This window comes from Letharia columbiana, assembly GCF_014066305.1.
Source record: "Letharia columbiana isolate WasteWater2 chromosome Unknown Sc0000091_s0, whole genome shotgun sequence".
NCBI classification, from domain to species: domain Eukaryota; kingdom Fungi; phylum Ascomycota; class Lecanoromycetes; order Lecanorales; family Parmeliaceae; genus Letharia; species Letharia columbiana.
In genome coordinates, this window is record NW_023501136.1 from 1 (window position 1) to 18,020 (window position 18,020).

The 18,020-nt window shown below is 41.4% G+C and overlaps 4 protein-coding genes across 4 annotated transcripts; 1 reads left to right on the plus strand and 3 right to left on the minus strand.

Moving 5' to 3' along the window:
* Positions 1–8,021: 8,021 nt before the first annotated feature.
* HO173_012702 (uncharacterized protein) lies at positions 8,022–9,549 on the minus strand (the record flags this gene model as incomplete). The annotated part of the gene is made up of 4 exons (XM_037314536.1): positions 8,022–8,123; positions 8,210–9,016; positions 9,069–9,431; positions 9,484–9,549. 4 exons carry the CDS (start codon positions 9,547–9,549, stop codon positions 8,022–8,024), a joined length of 1,338 nt encoding a protein of 445 aa, XP_037158551.1.
* A 1,731-nt stretch (positions 9,550–11,280) lies between these two features.
* Positions 11,281–12,414, minus strand: HO173_012703 (uncharacterized protein; the record flags this gene model as incomplete). The annotated part of the gene is made up of 4 exons (XM_037314537.1): positions 11,281–11,311; positions 11,363–12,071; positions 12,139–12,158; positions 12,233–12,414. 4 exons carry the CDS (start codon positions 12,412–12,414, stop codon positions 11,281–11,283), a joined length of 942 nt encoding a protein of 313 aa, XP_037158552.1.
* Positions 12,415–13,250: 836 nt separating this feature from the next.
* HO173_012704 (uncharacterized protein) lies at positions 13,251–16,501 on the minus strand (the record flags this gene model as incomplete). The annotated part of the gene is made up of 4 exons (XM_037314538.1): positions 13,251–13,648; positions 13,699–14,353; positions 14,409–16,036; positions 16,093–16,501. The coding sequence occupies 4 exons, from the start codon at positions 16,499–16,501 to the stop codon at positions 13,251–13,253; spliced, it is 3,090 nt and encodes a 1,029-aa protein (XP_037158553.1).
* Positions 16,502–16,722: 221 nt separating this feature from the next.
* HO173_012705 (uncharacterized protein) lies at positions 16,723–17,909 on the plus strand (the record flags this gene model as incomplete). The annotated part of the gene is made up of 2 exons (XM_037314539.1): positions 16,723–16,858; positions 16,912–17,909. The coding sequence occupies 2 exons, from the start codon at positions 16,723–16,725 to the stop codon at positions 17,907–17,909; spliced, it is 1,134 nt and encodes a 377-aa protein (XP_037158554.1).
* Positions 17,910–18,020: the final 111 nt, after the last annotated feature.

Sequence of the window (18,020 nt, forward strand, 5' to 3'; positions counted from 1 at the left end):
AATTTATAATAAGATTATAATTATAAAAATAGTTTATTACTATTATAAATTTTAATTAAAACTTTTAATTAATATTAATATTCTCTATAATAATATTAATAATATTAAAGAGAATTTAATTAAATAGTTTAGCGATTCTATTTTATTTAAGATTTTTTAATTAAATTAGCTTTTAAGTAATATTATAATTAATATAATAAATATCGAAATTATAATTCTTATATTCGCCTTTATAATTATTTTATAAATATTTAATAATATAATTACTATATTTATTATAAAGTTAAAAGCGCTTAAAGACTATAAAGATATTACTTTTTTATTTAATAATCTTAATTTTAAAGCGTTTATTATAATTATCTAGAAAGATAATAAAGTATTTATCTTTATCGAAATTACGCGAGATAATAAAACTATAAATATCGCTATAGATTAAATTATTTAATCTTTTTTTAAGATAAATATAAGATTTATATAGTATATTCTTCGCTTTTTTAATAATATATAAAGCGTAAGACTTTATTTCTATAATCTTTTTAATAAAATTTATATTCTTAAATAATTTAGCGAGTTTTCGAATATTTTAATACTCTAAATTTTTAATATAAATATATTAAAGATTAAGAGTTTCTTTATTAATTTTATAAAGTATTCTATCGAAAATTAAAGTTAAAATTAAAGATATTAGATTTAGTAAAAATAGAGATATCTTTATTTATTAAATTAGTTCTCTTCTTATATTTCGAAGTAATTTAAAATATAGCGAACTTTATATCTTATTATTTAGATATTAATATAAATATTAATTTAACTTTAAATAATATTAATATAGATTTTAACTTCTATATATAAAAGATATATAGATTATTTTTTTATAGTTAAGTAATAATATTATAATAATTAATTTTAATATTATTTAAAACGAATTTTATAGATAGATTATTATATATTAATTATTTTTAAAAAATAAGATTAAAAGATAATTTAAAAAGATAAAGAATATTAATAAGAATTAACTTCTTCTTCTTATTATCGATAATAATATTAAAATATACTTTATTAATATTAATAGAGATAAGAAAGTTCTTAATATTCTTAATTAAATAAATATTATTATTATAAAATTAAGAAAATAATATTTAATAAAGATATTTTAATAAGAAGTAAAGTATTATAAGTAGATATAATTTAAAATCTATTATATAAGTAAGTTATTAGATTTAGCTATATATATAATATATATTTCTTTTTCGATATTAATAGAATTATAATAACGCTTCTTATTAGACTTATAATTTTTATTCTTATTCTTTTTATTATTAAATTTAAAGTTATTATTATAAATATTATCTTTATTATTATTATTATTATTATTATTTTTATTTTAACTCTTTTTACTAAATTAATTATATTTTATTTTAATATAATAATACTTCTTATAATAAGTATAATATTTAATATACTTTTAAATTATATAACTATCGAGATTAGATATAATTCTCTTTTATAATTTAATAATAATAATAAAACTCGAGTTATTTAAAATAAAATAATAAAAGTATTAAGTAATAAAGATATAGTTAGATTTAATACGCTTAAAAAACGAGTTAATAATTATCTAAATAAATCGAGTAATAGCGTATTTTAGCGAGAAGATAAGCTTTATATTTATCTCGTTTATCGACTTATAATTTTAAATATAATAAATAAAATAGATATTATAAGTCTTATTTAATTTAATATAAAAGAGAAAAATAAGAAAGTTAATTTTTAATTTTAACTTAAGTAATATATTAGTAATATCGATATAAATACTCTTAAGGCGAGCTACGAAATTCGATATATCTTTATATTAATTAAAATTTAATTTAAGTAATTAACGATAGAGATTATTAAGAGTATTAAAATCTTTAAACTTATTATTAATAATAATAATCTTTTATAAAAGATAAATATTAATTTAACTTTCTAGATTTAATAATAGATTATTATTAAAATAATTTTAAATAATATTAATAACTAGTTTATATCTTAATTTTTATTTAATAACTTTATCTTTAATAATATTAATAAACTCTATAATTTTAATATTAAATATATCTTTAATTAAGATAAAAATAATAAAATAATCTTTTTATTTAACTCTAATAAACTTAATAAAATATTATATTATAAGATATTAATATATATCTCGCTATTATATTTAAAAACCTTTAGATTCTTTAAGTTTAATAATATAAAGAGATAATTTATTAAATTTTATATTTAAGCTAATTTCTTTTAATATAGCTTTAATTTCGATATATTATTTAAAATATAAAGAGATTAAGAGTTTATAAGAAAATTAAATTTAATAAACTATATAATAATATTAAAGAGATTCTTATTATTAATTAATTTAAGAGATAACTCGCGAGTTAAATTATTAAGAGTTATAAAGCTATTAGAGAGATAGATAAATATATAATTATATTCTTAATTTTTTAAACGCTTTCTAAATTAATATTAGACTTTATTTAATATTTAATTATATTAAAGAAAGTTATACTTAAAGATATATCTATTTATATATATTTTATTATATAATATATAAAATTATTTTTAAAAGATATTTAGAGATATAATAGATATATATAATTTATAATAGCTTTTAAGCTTATCTTAAATTATAAAAGATATTAATAAATAACTATATTTAAGACGTTTAATATTATTTTAATTAAGAGAAAATATTAATATATAATTATATTTAAAGCGTATAATATTATCTTAATTAGTATAATTAAATAAAGAATTTTTTTAAGATATAATTAAATTTAAAGATAATTAAATAGATATAAAGTTTATATTAAATAAAAAATCTAAAAACTCTTTATATTCTTTATCTTATATAATAATTATATTCTTTATTAATTAAATATTTAATTATTAATCTAATAATTCGTTAGTTAAACGATTAATAGTATTAATATAATAATATTTTATTATAATCTATCTAGCTAATATAGCTATATTTTAATTAAAAAATAAAAATATTTCTTTATATATTATCTCTTTTATAATTATATTATTTTTATTTATAGATTTAGCGTTTTATAGATAAAATTAATATTATTTAAAGCGCTTAGCTAATTAATTAGCTTAATAAAATTTTTAATTAATTTAATATTTAAGCTCTTTATTTTAGCTCTCTACTTTATAATATAATAACTAAAGATAATAATAGCGAGATTTTTATAAGAATTATAATTATTATATAATAAGTATAATTTATAATTTAGAGATCTATAAAGCTTAAAGAATATTATTAAATTATCTTAAAGTAAATTAATTAGATATTTAATATTACGATAATATTATTAAGCGATATAATATTATAATAAAACTTTTCTCTATTCTTTAAGCACTTAATTAATAAATTAGCTAGTTTATAAGTAATATATTAAATAAATATTTTATAATTTAAGTTTATAATCTATTAAAAGTAATAGATAGAATATTTAGTTGATTAGATCTAATAATTATTTAATAGTATCTAACTATAAAGAGTATTACGAATATATATATTATTAAGCCTCGATAAATCTTTCTTACCTCGATAAACCTTTCAATTTAGTTAGATAACACATTTCGATAGATAGAATAATAAATTATAAAGATCAAGTCTTATAGAGGCTGCAAATCCTAGTGAATACGAGTAAGGCTACTCCCGCATTGAAAACATTATAAAAAATGATTTCAGTAATATTGCTAAACCTCCCTAGATGTACTCAATTTTCTCACGCTAATGTAGGTTGGCTGACGTGCATTGGGACGACCGTTACGGAAAAGGTGTAACTTCAATGCGTGTGAATGGGTGTTGATCAGGCTGCTAGCCGATAGTGAGGGATTTTGTGAAAGGCTGACCACAGGAGACTGTTAAATTGGTGTGCGCTGCATCGCTCTCTGCTGGTACTCATCATCTGGAAGAGGCCGGGCCGCTATTTTAGGGGAGATGCCGGAAAGCTGTCAAGCCTGCTGCAAGGCGATGAACTCCGACTATGTCCGCTTACTTGTGTCAAAGAGGACAGGAAAAAGACATGTGTCAAGTGGTCTAGAGCTGCCCCTTGCACTCGAACACAGTTGAATGAACATCAACCTATTGATGAACACGGGATTTCATCGAAAGTTGGAAAGAGCCATGAAGCGGCGTCGTCGAAATCGAAGTCAAGATTGACGTCCGGCAGAATCTCGTGCCAAAGTTGCGTAATTCCAGTTGCTCTTGCTTCGCGAACCGCTTCATCAGGGTGAGAATCAGCGTTCACAATTGGGGGTGGGGGATACGAGCCTTTAATGTCTCGTACCCTGTCAAAACGGCCTTCTTCGCTGCCGAGAACATGCCTGCCTCGGATGGTGTGCCAGCCTTCATTGATTCGATCTGGCCCATTGCTATGCTCAAGAACAGATGTCTTTGATGTAAATGTCGCGACTACGGAACCTTTCCTCTGAAAGAGAGATGACCCTTCTTATTGTTTCGTGCATTGGTTCTCTCTGAGCTCTGTTCAAATGGAGAGTCATGTTCCTATCATCGGCCTCTGAATGAGTGACGAGTTCAAGACAGAGAGTTAAGGCGCCGTATTTCTTTGAACATGCCTCCCCTCAGGGCTATAAGACGCGAAAAGTCTTTGTCAGCTTGTTGAGAAGAGATGATAAGAGCTTGTTCAAGACAGAATTTCCGGGAGAAGTGGAACCGTGGGTCTTTTCGAGCTTTAGTGCCGAATGGGCGATGAAGAGCCAGGAGGAAGCGACGGAGGAGGTGCTCGATAGAATTGCAGTGGTACACTGATGGTATCTGACCTGGCGTAGAAGAACGATCTGATCGCACCGAGATGGTTCATTCACGGATAACATCAAACACTTCTGAGCTCAAGCGAAGAATGTCTTCGTACGAATGCTTTGACCGAAATTATTGATGAGTTGTGCTACTCCTAACCTTGTGCGGAGAGACTTGAATAGGCTGATCTGCAGCGAGTTCTGGGCGCAGTCGGACGTGGGCGGCGACTGGACGCTTTCAGAAATCTCGTCGTCTTTCATGTTTCTAGGTGCCAGAGTGTCAAAGTCATTACGGGATATCATTGGAGGCATCCCACAATCCAGGGAGGATTGAACAGTCATCTCTAGTATTGTGGCCCACAATCTCCTCCTGATTTCTGCATAAAACACAGGCATTTCCGGATAATTCGTCGGATCTCGATGCAGACCCATGTGTGTCGCTGTCCTGAGAGGAGAGCCCGCCGTAATCCACACCAGTTCAGGTCCCGCCGAGTTGGTTTGACGAACGAGAAGCAGAAGACAATGCACCTGAAGGAGATCTATATTGAGCCGCGCTTTGTGGAAAGGCGCGGAGAGCCAAGAATGAGCAGCATATATCCAACCTTGAAGCACTTGAGCGTAGATCAGCCTCATACGCAGGACCTTGATAGAAACATGAACTAATCGCCATGGTCAAGAGCAACGTCATTACAAAGCCATCGTCTTCGTCTACGGCCTTTGGGCTGGTCCAATATCGCTCGTAATCAGCTTGAAACGATGGGACATGCAAGATTCTGTATGCTGACTCGAAGTTTCGAAAGTAAAGACCTTTCAGCTCGTCGACAATCTCTCGATTAGGGACGGAATCCTTGAGGTCATCGGGAAGACGCCATTGACTGGGCCGTTGGACTTTGGCTTTTCTGGCCAATTTTCTGGCCAAGTCCTTGCATCTAAAAAATAATGCATGAAGTTCTGAAACAGAAATACCTGTGTTGGAGGAAGATGTGCTCTTCCCATCGTGGTTATTGACAGAATTCCCAATTTCTCAAACTTGACAACTCAGTCAGATGAACACAGCGTGGAACGACAATTCTTCGCAACTGTTCAAAAGAGCCCTTTAGTGACTCGGTCCGTATAATCTAAACTTTGACCAGATTCATCGCAGATTTGGAGTCGCGCGTTGAACAAAGACATCATCAGGCAGGCTTCACATTACCTGTTGGCTGCTAGAATCTCCATGGGCAGGATGACTGCTGTTTTTAGACGGCGAGTGTATCAAGCGATGGACTTCTAAGTTTCCCACTATTTGTGGCAAAGAAGCTGGAGTGGGACAGTCATGGATAGAAGGAAACGAGGCTTGCACGATTTGCAATGTTTCTGACTGAGCTAGTCCCCTCTCCCCTGGATTCGAAATTGGCGCTGCGGTCCTCGCTCCATGTACAGCGGCCAATGTAGGAGCATCAAGGCTGAAGCTAAATTTTGGTTTCCTTGATTGCGAACACTGACGGCAAGGTTTATTCCTGTCGCACTTGATTTTGCGACGTCGACATCCAAGGCAAGGCAAAGCTGGCCTCCTCCTGCGTTCCTGGAGAGGCTCAGAATGGCTTTCGTAGACTTCGGAACCCATGCGATCCATCGTTCAAAGGTTCTGCCTCAGAAAATATGATGGATATTCGATGGCTTCCTGCATTGAATGTCTGCTGATCTTCTTCCTGTTAGAAGCCATGGCCTTCGGGGGCGCGCTTTTTGATTGCTTCGGATCTAAGAGATTTCGTCAACCGTCCCAATCTCTTGTCTCCTTCTCCGAGCCGGGCGGTTAATCCATACGCAAGGTGATCTGGCCTTTGCGGCTGTGTACAGGTACGTATTCTCGATAATGATCACCAGTATTTGCAAATCATACTACCAATACTTGCTCGCACAAATAATCCTTGCCGGCCCATCTTTGGGGTGAGCGGTTAATGAGCCCCGTCTTGGCTTATCATTGCGGCTGATACCCTGGACAGAATAACGATGGCCCCAGGAATGGCAGCCATATCGCAGTACTTCAACAAGAAACGCGGAGCGGCAGTGGGTCTAGCTGTTGCGGGATCACCCCTTGGAGGCATTTCATCTCCTAACGCAACTCAACAAGATGCCGAGTAACTCGCGCTTGAGTTTCGAATGGATCATTCGTATATGTGGCTTCATTATGCTAGCCATCATCTTATCCTCAACCCTCGACATCCGTACTCGTCTTTGGTTGAGAACGGAAAGACCATTCCATTTCTCTGCTTCAGAAAAGACCCTATCTTACTTTCATTGGCGCTATGTTCCTCGGGACCTTCGACAGCTTTGTCCCCATCTTCGATCTGTCAACGTACGTCGAAGTCAATAAGATAAGCACGCCACTTCTTTTCTATTCCACCGTCCTTCTGATTGAGTCCCATTCTTGGGAAGAGTGTTTCCCATCGTTAAGACGGATTAAATTGGCTGTCTTGATATGCTATGCATTGCCAGTGTCAGCACTAACATACTGTCTGTCTTTTGGCAGATAATCATCTCAAACGTAGTGTTCACCGTTTTGTATACCTCTATGGATTTAGCTCAGAAGTAAATGTTTGTCTGATGGTCGTCTGCTTTGCTCCAACTGCTGAGGATCCGAGAGATATCAGCACTTACATCGGGATGGGGATGTGCATTGTATCCTTTGGCGCGCTCGTTGGCCTGCCCATCAATGGTGCTCTCGTCACTCATTACTGGGGATTCGGGCAGGTCTCAATCTTTAGCGGCGTGGTCACAACTGTAGGAGGGCTTGCGGTGCTGATTGTAAAAACAAATGGCAAGGGGGTTTTCGCGGAAATCTGAAAGCCGAACAGACTGGAGACGTGCAGAATCAAACCGAGAGCGAGGGAGATATTTCATGTGATGACCTCATCTCTCCATACCTGTGTGGAAAGCACTGTAAATAGACCAACAACGCTTTGCCTTGCATTCGCGCACCGTGCAAAAACACCGATCGAGACTCGAAGCGACTCACGCTCTTATCGCAATTTGCAGAGGACGAGACAAAAGAAAGACAGAATGACCGCTTGGAATCAAACACTCGCGGGACCTAGTGGCAAGAAGAGCAAGATCTTCGACAAAGAAAGTCGCCAACGAAAAGATCCAAGTCTGAAGAATGGGAAAGGTCTCATGTATCCAAAAGCTAGTGGCATTGTCGATACACAAAGGTACCCCTTAAAGCTGGCCTATGCCATGCTTCGAGGTCTAAAGGTTGTGTTGAAGTCCAGCTGTTTGACAAACCAAGCATTGTGCAATCTCCATTCTTTGTTGGGGTTTGCCAAGTCGACCTGTGGTAGATGAGCAGTCAGTATTACCACTCTTCGGTAGCTTCGCCATCCGACAGCAGGCGAGGAACTTCATAGAAAGATCTTACCTCGAACCTCCTGAGAAAACTAGGTACCAACTTGTAGATCTCCAGAAGACTGATATTCTTTCCGATACACGTCCTGGCGCCCATGCCAAACTGGATCATGCAACCTTCCATAGATTTCTTGCTCTCCTCGTTCGCTTCCAACCACCTCTCTGGGCGATAAGTTTCAACGTCTTCTCCAAATATCTCTGGCCGTCGATGTATCACCCAAGCACTGCAGCCGACAATTGTCCCACCAGGAATGAGCTGCCCGCAGATTTCCATACCATCTGCTGGGACTACACGTTCCAAAGGGAGTCCTGCAGCTGGATGGAGACGAAATGCCTCTTTGATACAAGCATCAAGGTACGGAAGCTTTTGGGATTCGGTCCAAGACACCAGACCGTTGGGACGGTTTTCGACCATACCGGTATGAATGGCCTCGTCCAGTTCCTCCATCAATCTCACATAGCAGGGACGGTTCTTGAGGAGATAGTAAAAGACGGCAGCAAGTGAAATCGCCGTGGTTTCTGAGCCGGCAAAAGCCATGCTGACTGCCATGGTGAGCACGCGCCCATCGTGAAAGAATGCAGGGCGATCTTCTTTGGCTTTGAGGAACATTGAGAGCAGGTCACCTCGGCGACCCGTTACCGTGGCGACAGTGTCGATTCCGTGCGCTTTCAACGCTTCAATCTCTCTGAGGCGCTCATTGATACGGGCTTTCGCAAAAGTCACGACAGGGAAGGTGAAAGACATGATTCCGTGCTTGTCGAGGAAGCGTAAAAGCGGATTTTTAAGAAAGAAGCGATCTAGCATAGGGAGTTGGCCGACCTAACGTAGACGGGGCTGAGCATTGATATTATTCTTTGCAAAGGAAGCATACCGGTGCAACGTAGGAAAACAATTTTCCGAGATAGCCAACCATGCCGTCAACGTCTTCTCCACGATCCACAAAGCCATGACTTTTGCTGTAAGTGATTTGACCTATGACGTCGAAGGCGAGGAACTGTAACCACTCTGCAAAGTTGCAAATTGCATTCTTTGACGAGAACAAAGCTTCCGTCTGATCCAGAAACATTTCCGTCACGATGTCCACAGATGGTTCATATTGGACGAGAGAGCTCATAGAAAAGGCACTGTTCACGCAACGCCGCAATTCCGCATGGAACTGGTTATCAGTGGTCGAGAATAAAGAAGGCAGTCGGTCTCCGTTTGAAATAGCCTGTTGTACTGGATAGAATTCGGACTTTCTCGATTCAGCTGATCACCTATTATCCTGGAGATGTTTGAGCTCTCACCTTCGTAAGCCCCTTATTCAGGCCATAAATCGTCTTCAATGCCCGAGGATCCGCAAAGGACAGCATATTCGGTCCCAACCTAACAATATCACCATGTTTGCGATGAAGCCGAATGTGTGTAATGTCTGGTCTTCTGCCTAGTACATCGAAAAAGCGCCACCAGTCTGTCAGAGATGCCAGCACAGGACCAGGATACCTGTGTAACCCATTGTAAAAGTGATTCCTGGCTAGGTAGGCAGCCAGGCAAAATAGAACAGCGGTAGGCCAGTGCTGCAAGACGAGAGATAGAGTAGAGTTCAACATCGTGAGCGAAAGAGAAACACCCCACACTGTGATTGGATCAAAGTAACAATGGAATGCTGAGCAGACAGAAGATGTGCATGAAATGTTTGCCGGCGGACAGCGAGCAGCTTTATCAGTAAGAGAATGATTTGGTTCTACTCAAGTAATGGCACGGCATAGGAAAGGATTCGGCACATGCATGCCACATTGCTTTCCGGTGTCAGACGGTCTAGCGAATAAGTGGATGGTTTATTGGGGGGTTAGAAAGTGGGCAGTGAGTGGGTTGGTTAGAAGATATTCGTTGCTCTACGGGCGTACTTTTGGAACGGAAAGCGTAATCGGCAATGTCCCCGAAGAAAAAGCCGAAGTCGCTTTCCAAAGCTTACAGGACCATGGGCAGAGCGGCCGTGAACAACCCCACAACTCCGCATCTTAGTCGCTGCGCTGGAGAGGAGGATAAAAGCGCGGTAGGGTGAGGGAATCTTTCCGGCAGTTGACATGTGCTGCCGCCCGAAAACTCACTAGTACCGTGTCCCCTATTGACCAATAGATCTCTACTAATTTGCCTCAGCAGAACCTGAAATAGATACTAAGGTACCCCTACAGTACGGCTGTACGATTAATCTTACCGGCGCTCTGACCTACAGCATCAGATGAGACCATGAATTGATCTCAACGAGCGATTTTGAAGCTCCAGAATGCTAATGCTTCATGTATGTTGAAGGTTGAAGTATTCGCCCAATCATTGACTTATCCAGATGCAACTGTCCATGCACGAATTCGAAGATCAAATGGTTAATATCCAAATATGATGTCCAAGACTCACATTGGCCTATTATCTGGGCAATAAACGGGTTTAATCCTGCGTTGCCCTCGACCTTTACTCCCCAAAGACGTTCGCACCTCATGAACGTCTTTGGGGTGCGAAGATGAAAGGGAAGCATACAGGAGCTTAAAAAAAGATTCATGAAGATTGGGGTAGCTCATGAGGGATCAGTTGCAGAGTGGTTGTTTATGTGGAACTTGATAGTTGATAACCTCACATGGGTCGATGTGTTCATAGTGAAGCAGCTTTTGTGCCTTCAAGCCCATCGCTGCGAGACTCACTAGACCGAGGTAGCATTTGAAGGACTGCATATCGTTGCCGCCGGTTTCAGGGAGCTGGAGAAGGTCCATGGGTTCAGCCAAGTGCGAAGCATCCAGCACAAAGCAGACCCCAGGGCCAGCCAAGATGTAAAGAGTGGCTGGAGATTTGAGACTCATCATTGATATTCGGGGTAACGTGTTTCCAGCCAGAGCCGGTCTAATCTTTGATCAGGTCCTAACCATATCATCGGCAAGATCTATTGGCGCAGTATGCGTTTCCATCGGACGCATGCAGGGACTCTACCTAGGACTCCGAGACTTTTCACAAAGCAAGATCTTGTGTGTAGCTTGAAAGCGTGAGCCCAGCCGGGACATAAGTTGCCAAATGCGTCGTTGGTCCGTCGGTGGTTTAACGATTCCCCACGCGTGTCACTTCTTGAAAGCCTTTACCTCCCACCTCCTATGCTCAAGTCAGCGTCCTATCTCAAAGAGCCCGCACATTGCTACTCACCACCAAGCCTTGAAGTCCTGGGTTCCCACATCAATCCCTATATCTTTTAACGCTTGATTTGATAGGTGAGTGTCGTAAGGTCTTTGCACGCTTGCATTCGGGTCGTTGCCAGCCTTGTCGTCTGCGACCATACCATCAAGTGAAAGACCCATAATCTCCGCAAACAGTTGGCAAATCTCATACTTTGTAAATCGATCCTCAGAAGAGAACTGCAAGATTTTAGGCAGTCGATACCGCTCGCCATTTAGGTATCTCGTAGCCGTATCCACGCACACCCGGGCTACATCTTCAATGTTCGTGGGGTAACGTTTTGCCCAGTCGTCCATTTTCGTCCTTGCGTCTTTCTCCTGAGATTTCCACACAACGTCCATCAAGATATTCACAGCGCTCTCTTTAGGGTCCTCTGCCTTGCCGTACAGCACGGGCACACGCAATACGACGCCGAAACTAGTCCCCTCCGTCGCCTGCAATATTGCCCTCTCACCATCAAGCTTCGTCTGTCCGTATAGGTTTGTAGGTTCTGGTGTTGCATGGGCCTCGTAAGGGGCTTCTCCCGGTCTTCCCGGAAATACGTAATCGGTAGAGATGTAGATGAGCAGAATGTTCTTTGACGAGGTCGCCTGAGCAAGATGCTTGGAAGCCTCGACATTAATCTTTCTGGCTTCGTCTGGATTGGCGTCACATTTGTCAGGGAATCGGTTTGCCGCGCCTGTTGGTAATGAGTGAGCAGATATAGAAATGTAGGTAGAAGTCACTGGGCTTGCACCCAAGCTTACAGTGTACTACGACATCAGGCCTTGAGCCCAAGTCGTCAGTTGGACTGCTTTATCAAAGAATTCAAAATTGAGGCTTGGAGGAAACAGTGCCTACTTGACTTCTTGTAAGGCTGACGAGATCTCAGCGGGATTCGACAAGTTGATCTTAAGGATAGCAGGAGGGTTGGCTCGGGTGAAGCCCGTGCCCACGACCTGAAACCCTGCTGACTTGAAAGCTTGTGACACTTGACGCCCAAGAAAGCCTGTGGCGCCAGTCACCAGTGCGGTCTTGACCATGATGCAGGATCCTTCGATATCTGTACGGCGCTGGTGCTGGGTAATCAAATGTGTGTCGGCGGTGGATGACTATTCTAAGGTCGAGACTGACCACAGCAACATGAAGGTCTAGGTAGGAAGGAGGAAGCGCAACGGAGGTCTAAGGTGACCCGATGACATCGAGGTTACCGCATTTGTACTGAAATGTCTATCTATGATGTTGAACCTACGTGGGTCTCCAGTGCTTCCTCCTATGCGTCATCGATCTCTTCTTCGCGGCCATCCATAAAGGACGGCCAGCAATGAAAAGAAGTGAATTTTGTCAAAGACAAATTGATAATCCAAAAATTCCCATACGATCCGAAGACCATAAGGAGTGGTCATAGTTATAGTTTTCAACTAGCAAAAACGAGATCTCGGACGAATCCTCACTGATACTCGTAACGCCTCTGCCTAGATAAATGTTCAGAATTTTTCTTGAGGGAGAAGCCAGTTGTGGTACTTACACTTAGATGCCGAATTAAAAAGGGTGTGGGATATGCCAGGTTTATATACTCGAGAAGCCTGACTGACTAGCGCCGCGCTCAAGATGAATCACTCTCACTACCCGGCTTTCAGGGAAAATTTGAACGTCACTTTTTTGGAGCTTTATCGCCGGCTTGCTCAAACAACATCATCCTCCAAGCGATACCACCCTACAATTGCGTCTAGTGTTGGTTCAACTGTGCCACTTAATGAATTCCTCGAGCAGACAGAGAACCCTTTGCTCTTCGCGGGAACAGAAACTCCCAGTCTTCTAGCCTACTATTCCAGCGAACAGACACGGCGCAAGCAAAATATCCGCAATTGCAGAGAAATCACGAGTCATCATCCTCATCGTCTAGAAGCTCTTCCAACAATGAGTCCTGTGCCACCGTAACGCCTTCATCCTCAATACCTTCAATCCCAATATCCTTTTCGGTACCCATTACAGATTCTTCCCCCACTTGCCCTTCTAGCATAGTCAGACCGTCGTCTCCCCCTGCAGGCGCCAGCGTGTCCTCTGAGATTGGATTAACTTTCCCAGTTTCTCCCAAAGCTTTGCTCAAGGCTGAATGCAATTTGTGAAGGGCGTTGCGAGAGGGCGCGTCCTGAGCAACCTTATTCTCAATAGCTTCTTCGACAAGCTCAATCGTGCTTTGAAGCCTTTCGGTCTTGGAATTTGGTGTAATGAATAGCTTGCCGAGCATGGCGATGAGGGCTTTCTTGTCTTCTTCTGTATCACTCGTTAGTACCATCGGAGAAAAAGACGTCGAGTCTTCTCACTTGAACACCCATGGTTTTTTGCCCGTTCTAGAAGGCTCTCCGCCAGATTAAGATGAATGTTTCCATTAACAGCTTTGACTTCTTTCTTCCCAGCCTCGTCCCAGCTGATAGATGCTTCATCCTGGACCACCAATTTTCGCGCATCCGTCCAGTCGACAAGCATATTTCCAACCGTACTCACCCCGACCATTTCCTCTCCTTCTTCAAGCTCTTCACTCATATCTATCAGCGAATGCATGACTCCGCCCGCAATATTTGCCATCTTTTCCATATTCTCTCTGCGACTGTGGCAGTATACCGGCAGGAAGTAACTCAGAGCTTGCCTTACCCCAGCATTATCTTTTGTTGCGGGATCGAAGTAACAAATGACGATCTGCTTAAGCAGATCCTCGTCTTGTATGACTGAGGTCAGCATCAATTTACAAAGAGCGATTGTGGCGGCTGCTTGTACATCGGGAGTATGCTCTGCTTTCATGCCTTTAGCAAAGATCCTAAGAATCGACTTTTGTAAGGCGGCGTCTGCGGTTGCTGACGAGATGAGGCTCGGGTGAGTTGTCAGGATGTCGGCGAGAATATGGATTGCAGTGACTTGAAGCGCATCGTGTCCTTTCGTGAAGCAGTGGACGAAAAGGCTCAGATTCTCATCAGCAAGCGTCTGCACCCCAATCCCAGTCAGTACTTCCCATGACAGATGAAGGATTTTCACATACTTTGTCCAGAAGACAGCAAAGACCCAAGCCAAGAAGCCCTCGTTCTCTGATTGGGGCCTCATGGCTTCGAACAGCTGGTACAACAAGGTTGTTGAGCATCGTGACTAAGTGTACGTTCTGCTGTAAGGTTCCCTCAATATTCTGCAACATACACTGCGCTATGTGCAAGCACTTCATGTTGATCATAATCTCTTTTATGGCCTTGACCTTGTCTTCTTCAGCACTCCGACTTACTTTAGCTTTGGTCGGCGTGCTGTCACTGATCTCCGAATGCGCTGAGTGGAAGCTCTCGTCCTCATTATCGGCCAGTGGTTCAGCAACAGCGATAGCGTCGTGGACCTCTGCTATCGCCTCAAGAACGACACTACAAAAATCTCTTTCTCCTGCGGCTTCTATTCCGCAAACATCGCGGAGAACTTCAACAGAGAGCTTAGTGATCTCGTCTGGCAATTCCGCGATGGCTAAAGTCTCCCTTAAAAGCGCAAACATTTTTCTTCTACCGACTTCGTCGCTGTAGTCCAAAGTCTTCGCGATGTGCAGTAGCTGTTCCACGATGAACTCTTGTTCGACGGTGTCTTCCTCTTCGTCACCTTTGTATCTGTCGTGGTTCCGTCGTAAGCATTCGACCAGGTTGTTTGTGTATCTCTGGAGGAAGAATGCAAGTTTTGTTACTTCGGGCATCTTTTCTTCAATCAGGGTTTCATATTTTCCATCAGGCTGCTGGTGACAGTAGTCATTGAAAGACCTCGCCAGAAAAACGCTTTCTGGGCTCAGATGATGCCAAAATGGATCTTGAAAGCTGAGGATGTCCTGGTAGTCATGCCGCCCGCTCCAAAACTTCTCCATAGCTTCCAAGGCTATGCCATCTTCGACTCCAGAGTTGAGGACGTCAATTCGTTCGAGCAGCTCTAGTACACATTCAATACTTGGTGTCACTGCTTCCTCGGCCGCACCGCCTCCACCAGCCAGCTGGGGACCCGCACAGTCCTCGATCCAACGATCATGAAAAAGTCTAGCAGTAGCTTTACGAACATTCTCATCACGATCACGCAAGCCCCAGCGGAGCAGTTTCTCTCTCATAGACAAAGATAGATGACGAAAGTCCCCCAGAGCAGGTAGCAAGCGAGAGTATAATGCTCTACGGGTGGCTGGATCGAGGTCTCGAGCACGCTCTAGGAGGTACGGCAAGGTTCCTGGTGTCAAAGGTAGGTTGAGCAGCAGAGAACGGCGGACATCTGCGCCAGGATCGTTTTGAAGGACCTCGAGCAATTTCTCCAATAATCCACTTGCATCGTCGTCATCGCTGTCGGCGTTGTCCTGGTCCCCTTCGTCCTCATTGCCAGCTAGCCGGCCCAGGCCTAGGACAGCCTGGACACGGATCATCGGCTCTTTGTCCCTGATGCGTTTGAGAAGTCCCATCTTCAGGAGGTGAAAGTATTCGTCGTCAATAGAGTCCAGTGAGTTGATGATGTGAGCAACGAGCTGAGTCGCGCGGTAACGAACTGTCTTCTCTTTCGAAGCAAGGAATTGCAGCAAGATGGATAAGATATGAGAGGTCAATCGAGTGCTCGCAGTCTCGGGGAATGAATACGTTTCGTTGATCTCGGATTCGGTGATCAATGCAGCATCTGCAAACTTTCAGCGCTGGTTGGATATCGACTCCGACGTGATGAATTCCACCTACCTTTCTCACTTGCATGGCGCAAGAAAAACCCCAAGAAGCGGACGATCCGGTCCCCTACGGCTTCACTTCTCTTCACGCCCATCAGACGAATCACACATCGTGCAATCTCCACGTTGAACTCGTCCTCATTGAATTCTTGTCGACCAGGCTTACCGGGCCGCGTGGGCTCATAGCAGCAAGCCTCTTGAATCTTCCTCAACCCTACGACCAGTTTTCGGTGCCCAGCTGCAGATTTTTGCGCGTCACTGAACACATTGCAGACTTGTGCGCGCAGGGTAGAAGTAGGTCCTTCCTTTGGGATGACTATTGAGGGAGAAGTGGTGGATTTGCGCGAGGCCAATGTTTGGGCGGATGCCTTGTGGGAGATTCGCGACACAGTAGGCGCTCGAGCGGACACTCTACCAGGCATATTTTGATCGAGGTTTGAAGTCCTTGAACAATTAGCTGTATCGTAACGAAAATCAACAAACACGGGGATGGCGTGGCAGCGGCAAGTAAGCGCGCGGTAGTCACTTGCATCATAGTTTGCCATGACAGAAATCTTGTTAATCGATTTTCCCTTTCGCTTTGTACTCGTGTCCCAAATCACTCTAAAGGTCATTCCTCGATCACCGTGTCGCATAGCACACTATGTTCAGGCAGAGCGTGCGCAGACTAACCACCACAGCGCATAAAGCTGCAGAAGTAGCTTCTAAGGTTGAGATGTCAAATCAATATGGGGTACAACTGGCTAAAGCACAGGGACATGTCAATGGCTTTGTTGGAGGTGAGGGCAATTACAATCTTCATCATGGATCTATTGAGCTTACAATGTTTTAGCCATTGGCAATACCCCTCTAATTCGCCTCAAACGATTATCCGACGAGACAGGCTGCGAGATTTTAGGTAAAGCCGAATTTCAAAATCCTGGAGGTAGCGTGAAGGACCGTGCAGCATTGTATGTGGTCAAGGATGCCGAAGAGAAGGGTCAACTGCGGCCAGGAGGCACTGTTGTTGAAGGCACCGCGGGAAACACAGGCATTGGCCTGGCACACGTTTGTCGGTCAAAAGGCTACCAATTAGTAATATACATGCCGAATACACAATCACAGGGAAAGGTCGACTTGCTGAGATTGCTGGGTGCCGAGGTCTATCCTGTGCCGGCCGTGGCGTTCGAAAATCCCGAGAATTACAATCATCAAGCCAAGCGACACGCAGAGCGATTAGATAATGCAGTATGGACAAATCAGTTCGACAATATTGCAAACAGAAGAGCCCACTTAGAGACAACGGGACCGGAAATATGGAACCAAACAGATGGCAAGATTGATGCGTTTACATGTGCGACTGGGACTGGTGGCACATTAGCTGGTGTCACGAGATACCTGAAAGACGTCTCAGGCGGTAGAGTCAAGACATTTTTAGCGGATCCGCCCGGAAGTGTATTGCATTCATACATTACCAGTGGAGGCCAATTGAAAGAACGCACGGGCTCCAGTATCACAGAAGGTATTGGTCAGGGTCGGGTCACGGACAATCTCAAGCCAGATATAGACCTGCTAGACGGTGCAGTACACATCAGCGACGAAAGAAGTATTGAGATGGTGTATCGATGTCTCGACGAAGAAGGACTTTACTTGGGCGCAAGTTCGTGTTTAAACGTTGCGGCGGCGAAGGAAGTGGCAGAAAAGTTGGGCCAGGGAAATACAGTAGTGACAATACTCTGTGACGGTGCATACAGATATGCCGACAGACTATTTTCGCGAAAGTGGCTCTCAGATAAAAATCTCCTGCGTGCAATACCGGCGCATTTAGAAAAATATGTTGTGCTGCCTTAGGATTAAACAAAATTCAGAATCCTAAATGGTTCATGGTCAATTCATTCCGTCTTTCCATGGGTAGAGCTCAATACTTTCGTGACCTTAAATACCGTTTCGACATGGAGCAGG